Source organism: Vulpes vulpes, chromosome X, assembly GCF_048418805.1.
Source record: "Vulpes vulpes isolate BD-2025 chromosome X, VulVul3, whole genome shotgun sequence".
Lineage (NCBI taxonomy): Eukaryota > Metazoa > Chordata > Mammalia > Carnivora > Canidae > Vulpes > Vulpes vulpes.
In genome coordinates this window covers 88,057,686-88,077,606 of record NC_132796.1, presented here as the reverse complement: position 1 = coordinate 88,077,606, position 19,921 = coordinate 88,057,686, and the positions used below count along the sequence as shown (strand labels likewise).

General features: G+C 47.5%; 1 protein-coding gene across 5 annotated transcripts in view; it reads left to right on the top strand.

Moving 5' to 3' along the window:
- KIAA1210 (KIAA1210 ortholog) overlaps nt 1-18,422 on the top strand; it is a 58,350-nt gene extending 39,928 nt beyond the window's left edge. For 2 of the 5 annotated variants that reach the window (XM_072745027.1, XM_072745028.1), the window contains exons 6-12: nt 3,378-3,581; nt 6,229-6,337; nt 7,331-8,820; nt 8,917-12,250; nt 13,266-13,324; nt 14,640-14,748; nt 16,444-18,422. In XM_072745027.1, the coding sequence (XP_072601128.1) occupies nt 3,378-3,581; nt 6,229-6,337; nt 7,331-8,820; nt 8,917-12,250; nt 13,266-13,324; nt 14,640-14,748; nt 16,444-16,616 (5,478 nt within the window). In that variant the 3' untranslated portion in view covers nt 16,617-18,422. Of the gene's footprint in view, nt 1-3,377; nt 3,582-6,228; nt 6,338-7,330; nt 12,251-13,265; nt 13,457-14,639; nt 14,749-16,443 lie in introns of all 5 variants that reach the window. The other 3 variants (XM_072745024.1, XM_072745026.1, XM_072745025.1) reach the window with 2 other exon arrangements.
- Nucleotides 18,423-19,921: the final 1,499 nt, after the last annotated feature.

Genomic DNA, 19,921 nt, shown 5'->3' with positions numbered 1-19,921 from the left:
ACGACAAAGTATTTTGTAACTTTCCTTTTGGTTTCTTCTTTGATTTATTGGTTGCTTAAGGCTGTGTTGTTTAATTTCCACCTATTTGCGAATTTCCCAGCTTTCCCTCTGTTATTGATTTCTAGTTTCTTTTTTTAAAAGATTTTATTTATTGATTCATGAGAGACACACAGAGAGAGGCAGAAGCATAGACAGAGGGTGAAGCAGGCTCCCTGTGGGGAGCCCAATGCAGGACTCGATCCCAGGACCCTGGGATCATGACTTGAGCCAAAGGCAGATGCTCAACCACTGAACCACTCAGACGCCCCTGATTTTGCTGTGCTTCTGTTTGAAAATGAGAGCCTTTTGTCACACCAGAGTTAGGAGTGATTCACAACTCGGAAAACTCACTTGGAGAGCCTGTTAAGCCTATTATAAGGCCCCTCCCATGATAGTCTTATTCAACAGGTCTTGCTATGTCTTTTGAAATGTATTTTTTTCAGTATTCACTACAGGTGACTCTGATGCTGGGAGTTGGGAGATCCTAGACCATATTTTCACTGCCCCGAGTTCCAGAGGGTCTATTTGAATAATTGATTTTATTAACTGTTTATTTAATTCACTTATGAGTTTAAGGGAAGTTGTAAAATATACACATACTCTATAGCCAGATGACATACTCTAAACTCAACAACGGAGATTCCCTTAGGGCTATTTTGAATCACATGCTTGAACTTGAGTGCCATAGTCAGGTGAGGATAATGCTTGATGGCTCTGCTCTCTTATTTTTAGCCCAGTTTCGAAGATAGCTATGGGTCTGTGTTTAGGTCTAATACCCAGAGATTTCTTAATGAGAGCCAATCAGGCATGGCAAGACTAGTGGCTATTTTTAAGTTTGATGGACTCTTGGTTTAAGCTATTGCTGGGAACGGCTAAGCTCTCACCTGCACACACTCAATCTACAAGTTGCCAGAATTTTGCTGAGCCTGATTTCGTTGTTATGCTATAGAGTCTCACTAAACAGTGCTTTTGTCTATAGTGCTTACACCATAAGGTTTAGGATGCCAAAGAAATTGAAAAAAAATTTAAATTAAATGTACATTTACTTGCTGTCTAGGCATCATAAGTTAGTTTTCATGAGAAGCCAGTTACATGGTGTTCCTTTAGGGCTTCTGGATCCATAGACCTCCTTGACTTTTTCCATTTACCTTCAGGTGGAGCTAGTGAGGTCTCAGAAAGAAATGATACAGAGAACAGAGGGGCTTTCTCCAAGCAATTTCTCAGAAAGGAAACATCTGGCGGAAACATTTAGCATAATCAATTTGCCAGTTCAGCAAACGTTTATTGAGCAACTACTATGTACCAAGCACGGTACTAGGGGTTAGGGATACTGTCGTGAATAAAACAAATGAAAACTCTTCGTCATGGAGTTTATATGTGTAGTGGGAGATGTGGACAATAAATAAGATACATAAGCAAAATATACAGTATGTTAGTGATAAAAGTGCCAAGGAGAAAAGAAAAACAACATAGGAAGGGGATGATGGGGCAGCCCCGGTGGCGCAGCGGTTTAGCGCCGCCTGCAGCCTGGGGTGTGATCTTGGAGACCCAGGATCGAGTTCCACGTTGGGCTCCCTGCATGGAGCCTGCTTCTCTCTCTGCCTGTGTCTCTGCCTCTCTTTCGCTCTCTCTGAATAAATAAATAAATAAATCTAAAAAAAAAAAAAAAAAAAAGGAAGGGGATGATGAAGTGTCACGGTGGAGGGATACAATTTTAAATAGGTTAGCCAGGGAGGATGTCACCGAGAAGGTGGCTTTTGTATTGGGACTTGAAGGAAGTGAGAGAGGCAGCCACATGTACATGGGGGAAGAGCATGCCCAGCAGAAGGAAGAGCATGCCCTTAGGGAGGAGCACACATGGAACGTCTGAAGTTCAGCAAACCAGCAGTATGTCTGGAACAGAAAGTGATGGGAGGCATAGTCACAGAGGTAACAGGGAGATAGATCATGTGAGGTTAGTGGGAGTATGGACCTTATCATGTAGTCCCCAAATACCGGAACTATAAGATTGCCCTGAAGTATGAACACATTTCAGAACAACAAGAGACCTTACTCTGTACACTGAATGTTAAATTAACAACTCCACCAGATCACACAAGCAAATATATAGTACCCAGAAGAGGTGTTCTATAAATTCATGGATGAGAGTTGCATGAACAAGTTAGAAAAGGCTTCCAGAACCACTCTTAATTCTGTGTGACTGACCCCACAAAAGATAACTAGCATTCCATTCCTTCCCCTTTTCCTAGAATAAAAAACAGAACAGTGACCTGGATCTATCATTGGCCTGACCCATTAGCACTGTGTTGTGCCCCAGGCATTGGAATCACTGGCCATAAAAGAACCATATTTGGAACCAAGATAGTAGCTAAGGTTATCACTGAACCAACATAAAGTAGTGGGGGGTGGGTGGAATATGAAGAGATGTGAGAGCTGCAAATACCAAAGGGGACTCTAGTGCTATGTAAAGCTAGTTTGGAAAGAGCTAGTGAGTAAACAGAAATGAAGATTGTGTCCACCTGCTCAATTGTTTCACTTTCCATTGGTGTGCAGGAGAGCGATGGCTTATCACCTGGCCTTCCAAGGGGCTCTCCTGACGCAAATATTGGGAGCTTCTCAGGAGTAGGAGGTGCTCTGGGGTGTCTTTTTGAGGTGTAGAAAATGCTATGTCAAGAAGCCTAGAGGAGAGTAGTTTGAGGCTCCTAGGAGGAACTCAGCTGGGAGCCCCAGGGACCAGATAGTTCAGAGAGGTAGAAGCCAGCCATAATGAGGACAAGGTGACAGGCTCCATCCCCACCTCATTGGGGGTGGGGGTATTCAGGTCCTCCCATCAGCCTGGCACCCTTGAACAGTAAATGTAAATAAAGGTAGTGTGCTGTTTCTGCAAATGCAGCTTACAGACAAGCCCTCTTTGAACCTGATTTTCTCCCCTCTACCCAGCCCTCCTATGGAGAAACCCCACAGCCCTGATTGGTTTTCCTGACACAGACTGTGCCTCTCACCCCAATCAGCCCCTCTTGTTAATTAAAGGGGTATAGGACAAGGGAAAACACAAATCCTTTGACCTTGTGAACTCCATTAAATGGTTGAGTTCCTGTCCTAAGGGCAAAGGGGGAGCTCCTGAATCCTCTCTAAGCAGGGGCACAACCTGAATTCATTTCCCTTTTCTTGTTTTCACCTACAAGGGACCCAGCAGAAGTGTGCACCTTGCCTCTAAGGAGTCTATTGACCAGAAGGATTTTTTTCTTTAGGAATTCTTCAGCCAGACAAGTTTCCAGCTTTTGAGACCAGTGGCAGCATAGGGAGATGACTCATTCCTTTTCTCCCCCTCTCTCCAGAGCTCCTTTGAGCCCTTACCTGGCCCGATCCGCTCACAATCTTTGACCACGTTTGCCATGATTGCCTCTCCTGGCAGCACTCACCTGCCCATGAGTTTCAACACCCCAGCCACCACCAAGGGCTGTTTGGATTCTTCAGCTGCTCGACACAAGATGGCTTTAAACCCCCGGAAACAAAAGAAAAAGAAGAACCCTCAAACCAGTGTAAGTACTTCAAGAGGCCTAAGAACAAACTCCCATATAGTAAAAGAGGAGTTCCAACCTTCACAAACTGCTTCTTGGGGAGTGGTATGGTTTAGGGGATCCATGCCCTAAGTAAGGATGGTAAAGTCAAGGGCACTATCCCAAGTTTGACACCCCCTCACCCCGCCAGAGGTGAGCAAACTTGTATCTAGTGGGTAGGATGTACTATCCATGTGGTATTTACATAAAATGGACTGAAGAAAGCAGAAACAGTGGCTTAAACCCCAGGAATTGCTTATTGGCTTAGTGTCTGGGAATTCATTCAGCCCTCTTTGTAGAGGACATTCAACCATGGCCCAGATCAGGAAATTATTAATCAGGTAAGACCCATGAGTTACAAATTGCAGCCCCATTCAACTCATTTGGAGGCAAGGCTTCCAGCAACTCCAAGCATTCAGAATTCAGCTATTAATGCCCCTAGAAATCTCATTGTCACATAGATGTCCCAAAGTTGTGTCACATGATTTTCTAGCAGGCAAAACTACATTTAGGCAAGCCAATTATGTTAAAAACATGGCCACGAGACTCAGAGATCTGACAACAAGGAGAAGTGACAGTTGATAGCTGAAAGATGGCAGAAATGATCTGGGGCCATTTAGTAGAGGGATCAAGAACCATGCCCACCTCAGTAAATCTAAATCTCTCAGGGCCACACTATATCATAGTCCAGTGTAATCGATCATGTTCCTTATTTATCCAAGTCATCAAGAAAAGTTTATCTGTGTTTTATATCTGTTTAAGAAGATAGGGAAATAGTGCCTTTGGAAAAGATTTTTACTAAAAGGTAAAAGATATTGGTGTTGTAAATTTTAATTTGCTAAAAGATGTTGGTGTTTAAAAACATGTGTCAGTTAGCTGGAAGATTCACTTTGGTCAAACACTCAATTCTTCAGTGACTCTGGGCTATAAGTAAAGGGTTGTAAATTAGAACTGGAAGACACTCAAAGATTTTGTAGTTATAAGCATTTTACAGGGGAGGACATTAAAGTACAAATAGTTGCCTAAGGTCACACACCCAGATGGTAGTAGAGCTAGGGCCAGAACGCAGTGTTGACCTCCAGCCCCGTACTCTTTTCACCCCACAGTGCATCAAGCTTAGACACCTCAATTTAACTTTAGAAATTAGATGGCTTAGTTCATTAAGCATCTGACTCTTGATTTCAGCTCAAGTCAGATCTTGGGGTCATGGGATTGAGCCCCGCGTCACGCTCCCAGTTCAGCAGGAAGTCTGTTTGGGATTCTCTCCCTCTCCCTCAGTCCCTCCCCCAACTTGTATGCTCTCTCTCTAAAAATAAATAATTTTTTTTTTTAAAAAAAGAAAGAGAACAAAATACGAATTGAAAGAACAGTCAGGGACAGCAGGTCTGGGGGGCCCTCTGGTGGCCCTGAGAGTATCTCCTTGGTTGGCTGTCAAGCAGAAGGTGACCAATTACTATGCACTAAACACTATATATGCATTATCACCTGGACGTCTCACCACAAACCTGGGAGATGGGGAATGTTGGCTCAGGGAAAGGATGTATGGGCCTCTGACTCTCTTCCTTCAGCATAGCCTAATTAAGAAAAGGCCTGGGCATCACTTTCTAAGAAGGTCAGGACGTCTTCTTCCATGTGACTCTCCCTGACACATGGATGAATATGAAAGGGTCCAGGATCATGTTGGACACAGAGGCTGCTGCCACTTGCTCCTTGCTTTGGAGTTTCTTAGGTTCCCCCTCACCCCTAATTTATAGAGGTGGGCATAGAGATTTAGACATAGATGTGGGCATAGAGATTTAGAGAACAACCTGGCGAGGCTCACACAGTGAGTAAATACTGGAGCCGAAATTCGAACCCAGGCCTATCTCAACCTCATTCATGCAAAAGTAAACTACTTTGAGTTGAGTATGTTTGCACAGGCACCCTGAGTAGTAGCGTAAAGAGGAGGACATTTGCTTTTTAGATGCATGGCAGAAAGGCTCACATGAGGCAAATTCTGGTAGCCGTTCAGTGCAATGCTACTCTGACATTTCCAAAGCTGCACTGTAATCATATGCAAGCCTTGTTTATATGAAATCAATTTCAACTCTTTCAGCATAAGGTTGAACCCTTCATTATTTTCCCTCTACTTTCCCAGCAAAACCCTGATTCTCTTTCTTCTTTTGAGCTGGAAAGGCTTAATTCATGCTTTCATTAAATTCCCTGAAAAGAAGCCAAATGGGATTTGAGTTTGGCTCCCAAATCTGCTGAAACAAATTTGGGAATTCCAATGTTGCTAAGAATATGATCGCCGTCAGGCCCAACAACCCCACTTTTGGATTGATGGCCTTGTAGTGTGGTTCAGCAGTTTCCGGGGTGTCACAGAGGGTTCTCTGCAGCATATCACTTAGAGACCAGAAACTTCCAATCTAGGTGAATCACTTCCAATAGGTAAAATGATCACATCTAGTAGGTGAAATGATCACCAGGGAATTAATGCCATTGGAAATAATTTCTATGGTTATTGTTATGTTCCCAGCAGAGCTATTTGGATATCAAGAACTTTTTTCCTAATGTTATTTTCTTTGGCAACCATGGAGGGGTGAGTGGGAAGCACTTCAGTCTGAAGCTCTTTCTTTCCCTCTTTCAGGCAAAACCAAAGCAAGAGGAGTCAATGCTTCTACTGGTTTCTGAAGAAGAGAAGAGTACAACCAAACCAAAAGAAGCTGACCGAAAGAAGCCGAAAAAAGACAATCCAGGTTGGCACAGCCTCACACTCATTCAGAAATGTGTTTTATGAATTTAATTGCACAGTGCTTTTTGAGAGGAGCTATATGAGATTTACCCAGGCTTCTGTCTGCCCCTGGTCCTCAAAGAGCTTTCAGTTTAAGATGCATATCAAAGTGGTCCAGGTTTCTCCATCTATACTGCCTGCCTAATACCATTACCACTTGCATGGGATTAAGGTAAAACATTCTACCTGGATCTCTATCCTATCTAAGTGAATTTCCAACCAGAGAGGTATTCTGAGCTTGCTTATTTATAAGCTTGTCTAATCCATGAAAACTAACAAAACCACAAAACTGTCTTGAACACACACAGAGAGAGAAGAAAATGAAATGAAAATTAAATTTTCTTTCTTTTAAATATTTTTCTCTTACTTATTTTTAATAGTTGTCCCTTTTACACACAGAGGATAGGACCAATTCTGTGTTTGTGGGGGCAGTTACTTTGGTTTTCCATATAATCACTGGATGATGGGGAATTGAGTTGCAATGTGTCTCACAGGTAAAGGTGGATCTGACTACTGATTTGCTGTTGATGAGCTGACCTTGTAATCAGTTCATAAAACTGAGATTTCACTTTGATTTAAAAATTTCCAGGTGGCTCAGCGGTTTAGCGTCTGCCTTCGGCCCAGGGCGTGATCCTGGAGATTTGGGATCCAGTCCCACATCAGGCTCCCTGCATGGAGCCTGCTCACACACCTGCCTGTGTCTCTGCCTCTCTCTCTCTCTCTCTCTCTCTGTGTGTGTGTCTGTCATGAATAAATAAATAAAATCTTAAAAAAATCTTCAAAAATAATTTCCAACTGCAGAGGCTAATAGTGACCAGGTCACTCACTTTCTTCTGAATGGCTACTTCTCAGTAAGGAGGAATTCAATAGTGAATAGGTACCCGCTGGGCCAGGGCAGAATGTTTGAATTTTAGGAAGTGAAAGGCATGTATATTTTTCCTTTCCTTATTTTTCTTAGGTACAGGTGTCTCAGGCCTGGAACAGAGCAAGAAAACTGAAACTTACGATAAGAAGACAGTAGATCAGGCCGCAAGTGCAGATGCTGCTGGGAGTCAGAGCTACCCATTTTCGGCGGCACATGGAAGACGAGGTGCAAAGAAAGGTTTGAGTGCTTCAGGAACTAGTGAGTGTGTGCCCAGAGGAAGAAACTTCAAACAATCCAGTCGAGGGCTCCGCAGCGGTGATAGGGCGGGATCCCCACCTGCCGATCAGAGTGCCAGAGATCATCTTCTCTGGAACCTGTCTTTGGAGCAGCAAGTTCTGGAGCAGCCCATGACTCCACAGGCAGAAAGTCCTACTCCTCAGGAGCTTCTTTCAGGTAAAGATGCCACCAGAAAGAGAGGTGCCGGTGTCGATTTGAAAGTCAGAAAAGGCTTGGCCTCACCAGCCACCCCGGAAGACTCGGCAGAGTCCACGGTCAGCGATCCATCGCCATGCCCTGAAGGCGAGAAGCCAGCGGCCAGAGCTTCTCTTTCCACAACCCAAGAAGATGTCATCTTCTCAGTTGCAATGGAGGCTCAAGTGTTTATGGATCCTTCTCATATCCAGTCAGAAAGGGAGGAAGCTTTCAGCTTTGATTTGCAAGCCATCAAATTGAAAATGGAGTCAGTTCAAGATATTCCAGCGGTCTGCAGAGAAAAGTCTCCCGGAAGCATTCTGCGGGCCGTTACAGCCAGCATCTCGGGTCCCACGAGCACTCAGGCCGAGGGGGTCGTGTCTGCAGAGAGGCTGCCTCCCAGAAGCCTCTCCTGGGTCTTGGCGGATCTCGAGGCTGAGGAGCCGTCCTCGGGTTCAGAGAGCTCCTCAGAGGAGGCCAGCGGGTCTGAGCTGCAGCTGCTTCCCGGGCGTTCATTCCAGTCCTTGGCGAAGCCCAGAGATGATGACCAGAAATTCTTCACGGAGTCAGAAAGTTCGGCTGTGGAACTGAGCAGGCCGGAGCAGCCGCTGGCTCCGCGATATTCTTCCCTGATCCTGACAATGCCCAAAGTTCAAGAAGCATCCTCGGATTCGGACAGTCCCTCAGAGGGCGAGAGCGACTCCGAGCGGCGCCTGGCTCTCAGGCACCCCTTGCAGTCCTTGGGGATGCCTGAAGATTACCTACAAGTCTTCTCAGTCTCCAAAAGCTCCGGGGACTCGAGGGCTTCAGAGGAGCTGACTCCCAGATGCGTGTCCCGGGCCTTGGGGCGGACGGAAGACTGGGCCTCCTCCGCCGAATCCAACAGCTACGTCGCGAAGTACAACAGCGCTGACGACTGGAGCACCTCGGAGGAAGATATGCGCCCCAGGCCCCCTGCCCAGGCCTCCGGGAAGCCCACAGACGTACTGGAGATGCCCTCGGGTTCAAAGAGCGCCCCCGAGGACTGGGGCGTTTCCGTGGAGGGGCTCGCTCAGTCCTTTTCGAGGCCCAAGCTTCAGCAGCAAGTGTCGTCGGAGACGGCGGCGGCGGCGGCCAGGGCCCCCCCGGCCCCCGGGAGCAGCCTGGTGGAGCTGGCGCCGGCCGGGAAGGTTGTCCCGTCCTGGCTGCGCCCCCAGGCCGAGCATCAGGCCCCCGGGGGCCGCGAGAGCCCGGCTGAGGACTGCAGCATTTCTCTGGAGCCGCTGCCCCCCAGAGTCTCCTCTAGGCCCATGGGGCAGCCTAGGATCGAGCAACCAGTCGCCAAAGGTCCAGAAATGGCGACTGCCGTAGGGGGCAGGGCCGCGGAGCTGCTGCCCCCGAAACAGCCTTCTCAGCCCCCGCTGAAACCCGAGCAAGCCGTCCCCAAGAGGCCAGAGCGCCCAGTCGTGGAGGGGAGCGTTTCCGTGGAGGTGGTGCCCCCCAGAGGTCCGTTCCGGGCCTTGCCGAGACCAGCCGTCGAGGAACAAGTGTTCTTGAGCGTGCAAAGCGCCCCGGTCGAAGAGAACGTCGCGGTGGAGCCGCTGCCGCTGCCCAGACATGCTTCTCAGCACCCGGCGCCGCTTCTAGTCCAGGGGCAGGTCCCCGCGAGCGCGGAAAGCGCCGTGCCCTTTGCTGAGCCCCCGCCTCTGCAAGTGCTTGTGCAGCACTTGGTGCACCCCAAGGTGGAACCGGACGTGTTCTCCGGCCTGGAGGGTGCCGCCACCGAGAAGGTCATTGCAATGGAGCCACCGCTCCCGGAATATTCTGCTCCTCCCTCCTTGCCAAATCCTGAAGGCCAGCAAGAGTCAGACAACGCCGCCGAGGAGGGCGCGTCTGTGGAGCTGCCGTCCGGGTTCCCGGCCCAGCCCTCGGTGAGGTCAAAACTCCAGCCACAGCTCCCTCCTCTGGACACAGTAGGCGCTTCGGCCGCGTGCAGCCAACCCGCGGGGCCGGCGTCTCCCAGGAGCGTCTTGCAGTCCTGGCAGAGCTCCCCATTGGAGCAGCAGAGCTCTGCGAGTCTGGAGAGCGCCGCTCTGGAGTGGGGCATTTCTCTGGAGCCACTGCCTCCCAGGAGGCCTTCTCAGACCCGGAAGAGGCGGGCGGCGGCCCGAGCCGCCTCCCGGGAATCGAGGAGCCTTGCTGCCCGAGAGCGGAGCTCTCCGGCGGAGCCAAAGCCTCCCAGAGGCGCTTCCCTGACCCCAGGGAGCGCAAAAGTCAAGCAGCCGTCCTGGGCAGTTCCAGAGGGCTCCACGGCCCAGAAGGGCAGTTCTATGGAGCAGCTCCCTTCCAGAATGTCTTCTCAGACCCTGACCAAATCAGTGAGCAAGCAGCAGGTGTCCTGGACAGTTCCAGAGAGCTCTGTGGCCCAGAAGGGCAGTTCTATGGAGCAGCTGCCTCCAAGAATATCTTCTCAGACCCTGACCAAATCAGTGAGCAAGCAGCAGGTGTCCTGGACAGTTCCAGAGAGCTCTGTGGCCCAGAAGGGCAGTTCTATGGAGCAGCTGCCTCCAAGAATATCTTCTCAGACCCTGATCAAATCAGTGAGCAAGCAGCAGATGTCCTGGGCAATTCCAGAGGGTTCTATGGAGCAGCTCTCTTCCAGAATGTCTTCTCAGACCCTGACCAAATCAGTGAGCAAGCAGCAGGTGTCCTGGGCAGTTCCAGAGAGCTCTGTGGCCCAGAAGGTCGGTTCTATGGAGCAGCTCTCTTCCAGAATGTCTTCTCAGTCTCTGACCAAATCAGTGAGCAATCAGCAGCCGTCCTGGGCAGCTCCAGAAGGCTCCATGGCCCAGAGGAGTGGTTCTACTGAGCAGCCCCCTCCCAGAATGTCTTCTCAGCCTGCGACCAAACCAGTGGCCAAGCAACCAGCCTCGGCAGCTCCAGAGGGCTCCGTGGCCCAGAGGAGCAGTTCTACTGAGCAGCCCCCTCCCAGAATGTCTTCTCAGCCCCCGACCAAACCAGTGGGCAAGCAACCAGCCTCGGCAGCTCCAGAGGGCTACATGGCCCAGAGGAGCAGTTCTACTGAGCAACCCCCTCTCAGAATGTCTTCTCAGCCCCTGACCAAACCGCTGGGCAAGCAGCTGGCTCCTGCAGCTCTGAAAAGCGCTGCCACTGAGGGGGTTGCTTCTACAGAGAGAGGGCCTTCCAGGCAGCCTTCCCAGCCTCCCACCAGATACAAAGTCCAGCAAATGTCATCAACTTTTGAGAATGCTGCCCAGGTAGCCATTTCAGGGAAGTCAGTGCCTTCCAAACAAGCTCCCCAGCCCTTGGGGAGGTCTAAGGTTCAGGAGCTGTCCTCACGTCTAGAGATCACTGCTGCTGAAGGAGGCAAGTCTAAGAAAGCTCCAGTGTCCAGGCAGCCTTCCCAGTCATTTGTGAAGTTTATGGCAGAACAGGTCTTTTCAGAGAGGCCCACTGCTGAGGGGAGAAGCCCTAGGAATCCTCCACCTGCAAATCAACCTTCCAAACCTCTGCTGAGGTCAAAAATCCAGTACCAAGCTTTCTCAGAGCTGGAGAATGCCAGTACCAAGGGAGGCACTTCTTCGAAGCTACTGCCTATGCCACCACGCCCTATACAGCCCTCCGGGAAGCCTGAAGGCCCAAAAGAAGTTCTCTCACATCCAGAGAGTGCCCCCTTGAAGTGGGGCCATTCCAAGAATCAGCTGCCCCCCGGACACCTTTCCCAGGCACTGGGAAAGCTGGAGTACCAGCAAGGGATCTCCTTCTCTATCTCTCAGAGCTCTCATGAAGAACGGAAGAGTTCTCAAGGGCAGCTGCCTTTCAGGGGCCCTCCCCAAGCCAAAGAGGGGGCCAAATTACAGCCACAGCTTTTCTCAACAGGTCCAGTGAGTGTACCTGTAAAGCGGAGCAGGTCTGAGGAGCCTCAGCCTCCCAGACACCCTCGTCAGGCTTTTGCAGGCCCTGAATATCAGCCACAGGGTCGTTCAGGTCCAGTGTGGGCCGCCTCCACTGAGGGAACCATCTCTCAGGGCGGTTCTGACAGCTGGTCACAACCAAAAGGCCCAGCTTCTCCAAACAAAGCCAAGAAACATAAACAAGGCTCTGAAGACCCCATCAAGAATATCCTGACCTTTGCTACCAAACCAGTGAAGTTCACTACTGCTCCTGCCAAGCAGGCGCCCACTTTGGGGGGCACTGTCTCTAAGGAGGAGGGTCTTGAGGGCCGCAATCAAAATAACAGCCATCCAAATGTGTCCACCACTAGGGCTAGTGTGGAAAACCTTTTTGGAGTTCGTCTGAGAAAGGTCCCTTCCTTGAAGAAGTACAAGAGGGAGAAACCAGATGATCTTACCAAGCTTTCTTCATTCTTCTTGGGCCCAGTTTCATCTTCGGCAGGTAAAGAACAGCGAATCAGAAGTGCTTCCCAGGGGCTCCTAGGCACCGCAGAGTACCTCACCTACCCATTTGAAGTTGCAGAGAAGCAACAGAGCAGGCCAAAATCTGAATGCTTCATCAAGAAACAACCTGCTTACAAGGTCCCAGGTGAGACTTTCTCTTGCCAGAGGGCACATAGGTACCAAGTGGAGGAAAGAACTAGAAATCAAAGTCTTGAATGCGTGGGTGGGAGTGGAGTCTCTTCTAGCCTTGCCTGCTAGTTGTTGCTTTGACAGGGCTGGATTGTGGATATTATGAACAGGATGGTGCCCCATTCTCAAGTAATGGATTTGGAGATGGTTAAATTTTGAGTCTTCCCTCTCCCAAGGAGATCCGCCATGGACATCCATCCACATTCTGTGATGGACACATTACTATCTCCCTATTCCTTCTCCCCCAACCCTCTTTGCACCTTGCATTTAGATGGAATTTTATACTTTTCTCAAAACACCTTTATACATAGTATGCTCCCCCCACACCAGCATGTGGTTTTTAAAAGCCAACTCATTAGTAGAGCACTATGTTCAGCCTCTCAGCTTGAAATCTTACTTTACTATAAATGTTTATACTTCCATAGCTTCTTCACGCACCTAAAATGTCTATGAATCCAGAGTGAGGTGATCTTTTGGGGACTAATCTCCCTCAAAGCCTTTGTGCCTTCACGCTGACCATCACCTGGCCTTCATGCCTACAGCCATGCCCCTGTAGCCCCACACTCACATGAGCGACCATGAAATACCAAATACTATAGGATGTTCCTTGGAGATGACATCAACAGCCTGAGCTTCTGGCCTCCTGAGAGTTTCCCCAGGCCACCTGGAAACCATGGTCCTACCCTGATTTGGGGATAGGAAGAGGGATGGACAAGGGAGGGAATGGGACCAGTAAGAGGACAGTATGCAAACTTTGAGGTACAGCCTCTTATCTACACAAGTAGCTCCTGCCTAGCCAGGTTATGAGGATGGCATTAAAGAAGGGGCCCCTTTTCTATGTGATCTCTATTTCATTTCATCTGGCAATTAACAAGGACCCCATCTGGTACATGATTGTGGGTTAGGCCCCCACCTGGCTCAAGACCCTGTCTGCCCCACTTCAGTACTAACTCCTGTCTTTCCTTTCTCAGGAAAGGCTCCTGGTCGACAGGCAGATTATGGCACCTTGGAGCCAGCTTGGATAACCATGGTAAAGCAGAGGCAGAAGAGTTCCCAGGTTTACGTTCCTAAGAAAGAAGCAAAAACCAAGAACAAAGCTGGAGCCAGGGCTGAGGCCAAAGAGCCTAGAGGGGTAGAACCTGCCTACAAAACACTCCAAAAGGTTACTAGAGTTGGTTGACTAAGCTTGTACCTGGAATTTTGTCAAGTGTGCAGTGTCCCACCTCTTTGGGTACATTAATCAAGGCGGTGGAGCGGGGGGTGCCCTTCAGGGGAAGAGTCTTGCCTGGTACACATACAATAATGTGCCCTACTTTTGCTCTGAAAGAGTTTGTGAAATGTAATGAGTATGAGAAGGTTCTGTAAATAAAATCCTGTCCTAAATATTCTAGAGCAGGATTCCATGAAATTGATTGAGCAGTGAGGAATAAGTTACGGGGGAAAAACCCCCAAGGTTACCACTGAGGTGAGAATTGAGTAACTATCCTTACAGGCATTTTATGCCTGTGAATATATGTATGCATTCAAGACAGTATAAATGGAATCAAAATATATGTACTATTTTTCATTTGACATTTAATTTCTGGGCACCTTTCTATGTCATACATAATGATTGACCTTATAAAGGTAATGTTTGATATTTGGGGCTTTACATATTGGTTTGGTTTGGTGTGGCACCTCCCTGCAGGTTAGAAGCAAAGTTACGTGATGATCTAGACAAATGTTCCCACATGTGTACCAAAGATGACGGGATGGTGTTTTGCTTTCATTGTCCCATTTGTGATGTCTTTGGAGGTACTGGGATGAGAACCCTTCTTGTCAAAATGACAGAACACTGACCTAAGAAAACATCACATGTACATATGAAGAGATATGCACTAGTGTATATAAACTCATTAATTTATACCAGTTGTGGAGAGGTTCATTTGAAAAGCTTAAACACTATACAATTCTGAAGAGACTTGTAGCTACATCCCTTTCTAGTGCAAGGAGTACATGTTGGCTCGTTGTTAAGTGTTGGCAACATGCTAGGGAAAGGATTGTTCTCAAGTTAAATAATTGTTAGCCCATTTATGTATGCTATTTGTGTGATTAGACAACCTTTCCTTCCAGATCTCAAAGGTGGTAAACTTGGACCTAGCTAAGGTTTTGTGAACCTAAATTCTAAGCCAAGGTCCTCACAGTGCTATTTCCTTCCTTGTCTTTCTCTTTCTTTCCTTTTGACTAATGTTGAATTCATAATAGCCAGGGAACAGCGCTTGCACTATGTGGTAATCTGAATAAGTAATTCGCTCTTTTCCACCTTGGGACTTAACAAACTTTTTGTTTTCATTTTTGTATTAAAGGGAGCTGGCCTTGCAAATGAAAACCAACCCAGAAAGATTTTTACTTCTGTTATCAATAAACAGGAGAAGATGGCACAGAAGAAGCTGTCCATTAAGTCCATCAAAGCAGGTAAAAATACCTCCCCCGCCACCCCCCGCCCCCAGAGAAGGAGCCCTAGCAGCATATTGGGCAACTTTAGTAATTTCAATCTCAGACAACATGTCTTTCCCTACCCCTCCCACACCTCAAATCGGCCTCATGATTCCCGTGGCTCTTCCATTAGGTACAGATATTAGCTTGTTTCAGGAAAATCTAATTGTTAGGACTACTCTGGGTCCGGTATGTAACTTTCAGAGGGTCTCCTAGTCTTCTGCTGCATGGAGGAAGCTGATATAGGCACAGAGCTGTGATCACTCAGTAGAATGGTCCTGTGGCTGAGATTCAAGAGGAAAGCACCAAGCTACTTTCCAGTTTACAGCAAAGCAGTACTTTCTTACCTGCTACAGCCCCAGTGACACTTTAAAGTAATCCACTGTAAAGGCCCAGTGGTGTCCAACTGTTTCCTTTAACTATTTAAAAGGCTTGTTTCTCCAAGTCCAGCAAACACTGGACTGGGATAGAACATGGTCTCAATAGTAGAGTTGTGTCCCAGAGGGATTTTCTTTTCCACTGGAGCAGGGGGAGGGGAGAATGGATATGTATTGAATCATCTTTGTCCTCTCCCTTAGTCCCCTTCGTGAAGAAATTAGACTAGGAATTTAGGAAGCCATTTTCTGGCCATGAAATAGTAGCACCTGACCTGCTGATAGTTATTAATAATCTCATGGGCACTGTACTCCTGTCAAGTGGTTCTTAACTGTGTGCTAGAATTGCCTGGTGAGCTTTTTAGTTAGCTCCATTGCTAACTAATTCCAGTAGTTCAGGAAATAGTGTGGGCATTGGCACTTTTGTTCATTTATATATTTTTTAAAGATTTGTTCATTTATTTTAGAGATGGAGGGGAGGGGAAGAGGGAGAGAGGGAGAATCTTAAGGAGGCTCATGGAGTCTGATTCAGGGCTCGATCCCACAACCCTGAGATCAGGACCTGAGCTGAAATTAAGAGTCAGATGCTCAACCAAATGAGCCACCCAGGTGCACCTAGTCATTGGTATTTTTTTAAAAAGCTCTAGCTGTATAACACCAGTCAGGCTTGTACCCAAATCTGTGTCTCCAAAATTGCAATTCTAATTGACCAAATAAAAGTCTGGTTGCTTAAAAGAAAGAGAGAGAGAGCCCTAGGTGATTCTAATGTGTAGCCTGCACACTGGTTGAGTCTAAGCCACTGAGTCAGTCAGCCATAAAGCAGCATGAAGTAAGGAGTAGAACTGGGGGATGGGGCGGTTGTCTGCTTGGTCAGAGTAGGTGGTATGGTGTTCTTTAGCACAGATTTTTACTGGGTAGATCTACCAAGTCATTAGTCATTTCCTGTGACATGGATCAGCCAAACAAAAATAACATTACCTGATTTGAAATGTAAAAAACTGAATAGATAACATATTGTCTGTTTCCCCTATGGTTTCAATTCAAAAATGTAAGATAATCTAATAATAACCACCCAAAGTTTGGCCGTTCCAGCTCTAGGTATTTTCTCTCAGGCCTTCCCATGCCCAGGCCCTCATGGCCACAGCCATGTCGATTTTATCCCTTCGACACACCACCCATAGCAGTGCACATGCACTAACTTTTGGAAGCCAGAGGAAACCGGAAAGGAGGAAAAATTCTACTATATCCCATTAACATACCCGAGTGTCTCTGGAGCTTCTTACTTCTGTGGTTCTCATAGGATTTGAAGATCCGAAGATAGTTCAAGGGCCTGCAGTGGAAAAAGAAACCAGGCGATCTTCAACTCTCCCAGCTGTGCTCCAAGAGCCAGCACAGCCAGATGAGCCAGTTTGGTTCTCCCTGGCCAAGAAGAAAGCCAAAGCTTGGAGCCATATAGCAGAAATCATGCAATAAATAGCTCCTGGGCGGAGCTTCAGCATTTCAAATGATCATTGCCAATAGCTGCATTAATGCCATGTAGTGATTTATTTACCATAACCACTTTTTATTAACCAAAAGACCCTTCAACTAAAGCTAACAATTATTTGAATGTAACAAATGCCATGAATGCCTAACTTTTAGTACAGTCACTGCCAACATCTGACAACCTAGCATCTACTCTATAAAAACTGGAAAATGCACAGCCATAGAACTGGGAAATCTTTAACTTTGGACAATGAATAAATTTTAGAAGAGAGAAAGCAAGAACGTTTTGTGGGAGTAACTAAGAGGGGTTGGTCATTTCCCTTGATCAAATAAATTAATTTGAATGGAAATGGCCAGATGATTTGGCCCAAGGATTGGCTTTTAGGTTTTATGAGCCTGGTTAAATGCTTCAGTTCTTTGGTTGCTGCTTCAAGCTTCACAGAAGGCCCTGAGAAGAGGTGGTGGAAGTAAAAATTCTGGGTCTTCAAGAAAAGTTTCACACAGCTAGTCCCCTGATTAGCCATTGCCTTTTGAGACACCACCTTGGTATCCCTAGAGCCCCCCAATGCCTCTTACAGAAAGCCCTCTCTGAGCATGCCCTGCACCACCAGCCTGGCAGCAGTAAGCACCTCCCTATGAGGCTGAACATTTCCTGGGGATTATAGGGCTCCCCTAGATGGCTAATTCATCAGTGCTTGATCTCTTGCCCCAATGCCACTGTGACTCTCTAGGTGCTGAGAAATGTACTGGAATGCCATATATATCTTGTTTTTTTTTAACAAGCTTTAACCTTTTTAGCAGCTTTAACAGGGAACCTCCACATGCCCAGTTTCTTGTCTCTTTCCCTCAGCAGCCTCTGTTTCAAAAGATTTCAACCCAAAGCAAGACCACAACCCCAAAACCAGAGAACAATTAACTTTCTGCAAACTAGAAGCCTTAGGTGCTCAAATCAGCCTAGCTTCTCCCTGCCCTCATTCCTGGAGCTACACACCTCACGAAAGTTACTAGGCTAGACAGGTCCCCACCCCACCTCCCCGGCTATCCCGTCCCCCATGAACCACTCTCGCAAGTCCTCTCCTTCTAATTCATCCTGCAAACACACCAAACACCAACGGAGAGCTTCCTTTGGGTGCCCGGACATACCTAGCTCATTTCCTTAGGAGACCCAGAAGCGTCTTCTTGCTCTACCTTTCACTGTGTCTGCTTCTGTCACTACAGGGCCACTTTGCTAAAACAGAAATGTAAGCCGAGACAACTAACTGTGCCTTTAAATTCTGAATGGGGTGCTGCCTCCTGCAAACAAATTCACTGAGGCAGTGAGGTGCCAGAGCTAATTTGAACCCGTGGTGCTTGGTTTTGCTGGGGATGCTTTAACGTGACATTGTACGATCATATGCTGGATTTTGCATTTTCTTTATAAAGCATCTATTTTTTTTCCTGATACTGTATCTTTGCCGTTCTGATAATGCTGGGTTTTTGATTGATTGGATTTGATTTCCTTTGTACTTCCACAGTGAACAGTTGATTTAGGTAGATGCCCTTTACCCAGGTGATCCCCATAATTAGTTGTAACACCTCCCCTACCCCCTTCCCTCAGAGCAAACCCCCATTAGCTTTTTCTCACTTTGAGAGCTCTTCATTAATAATTTCTTTTCCACAGCTAACACAACTGTTTTTAAGTTAAGAAGTTAAGTTTTTAATGCCTAGATGCGCATTCTAACAAGTTTTCACCCTCCTTCAGCGTTCTTGATTTTTAGTATGTATCTGCAAAGCAAATAAAGTCAATAAAGCTTGTTCCGTAGTCTGCCTTTGTCATGTGGGGAGGGAAGTTGACTAAGATATTGATAACTCAGACCTGAGGGTTGTCAGAGAAGCAAGATGTTCCTATGAGACTGTGCAGAGGACAAAGGTGCCCCTGACCATGCTGATGGCCCCCCAGGTGGATATTTGTAGAGGGAAGTGGTATTAAAGAGAGGTTTTTTGTATAAACACCTGGAGAGCAAAGAAAGGAACCAGTGGGGAGTAGAGGGGGCTGAATGGTTGATGGCTGTCCTCCAGCCTGGACTAGGGACTAGAAGCAAGATTGGCTGTTAGAACGAGTATTTTTGGGCAGCCCGGATGGCTCAGCAGTTTAGTGCCACCTTAAGCTCAGGGCCTGATCCTGGAGACCTGGGATGGAGTCCCACATTGGGCTCCCTGCATGGAGCCTGCTTCTCCCTCTGCCTATGTCTCTGCCTCTCTCTCTCTCTGTGTCTCTCATGAATAAATAAAAAAAAATTTAAAAAGAACAAATATTTTCAGAAGCCAGGGGCCTCACTATGCCCAGGTAATAAAGTGTAACATGGAGTGAAGAGGGGCAAGGGCTAATAGACCAGATACTTAACCTGAACTGGCCGTAACATTTATAAAAATTGGAGGGGTCAGAAAAAGAGTTCATTTGGGGATCCACATACCATATATGTATATTTTTGAAATGTCTAGATCAGCATGTTTTATTAAATGGTTTATCTCCTTCTACGACAAGTGTATGTATGTTCATAATGACCTGAAAGGATTTAGAATTCTCAGACTTTTCTATGTCCTGCTCCGATGGCGTAGGAAGAGCTGCCCCCTCACCCCGTGTCCTAGACCAGCCCTGTTCCCTGTTTCAGGCACAAAACCCCCTCCCCCTTAGGCCTGGGAGTGCACACCCCCCCCCCCCCCCCACAGTGCAGCCAGCCCTGCCGAGGACAGCACCAAGAGGAGCACGCAGGCCCTGGCCAGGGGCTTGGGACTATTCTGGGACGCCACGTACCAGGAGCACAGGCTAGCAGGGGCACACCCCTCCTTCCCCTGGGCTGGAATCCTGGTCCTGTAGGGAGGGGGTGGCTGGAAGAGGACCAAAGCGGGGCCTCTGTAGCATGGAGCTCAGGACGCGGGTCCCTCTTGCTTGGGTCTGAAAACACTAGTATAGTACAACGAGCACAGCATCAACACACACCAACCAGAACCAGTTTGAAGGCCCTCAAATCGCACTGTATGGAAAACTCTCTGTTGACCTGGCCTGGTTTAGGTGATGATAACCAGGTGTCTGTGCCTCTGTGTCACCACATGGGTGGAGCCTTAAGGAGCACATAATACATTGTAAAACATCAACACTAGTGATAAAGAAAAAGAAGGATCGTCAAAGTGTTTGGTTTACTTCACTTTAAGAGGCCTGAGTGTGGAGTATCTACTAACTGAAAAACTCAGTGCCTAAGGTTTGGGGGGAAAAAAGATCACACGTTTTACAGTCCCAATCATTCAGAAGTTCA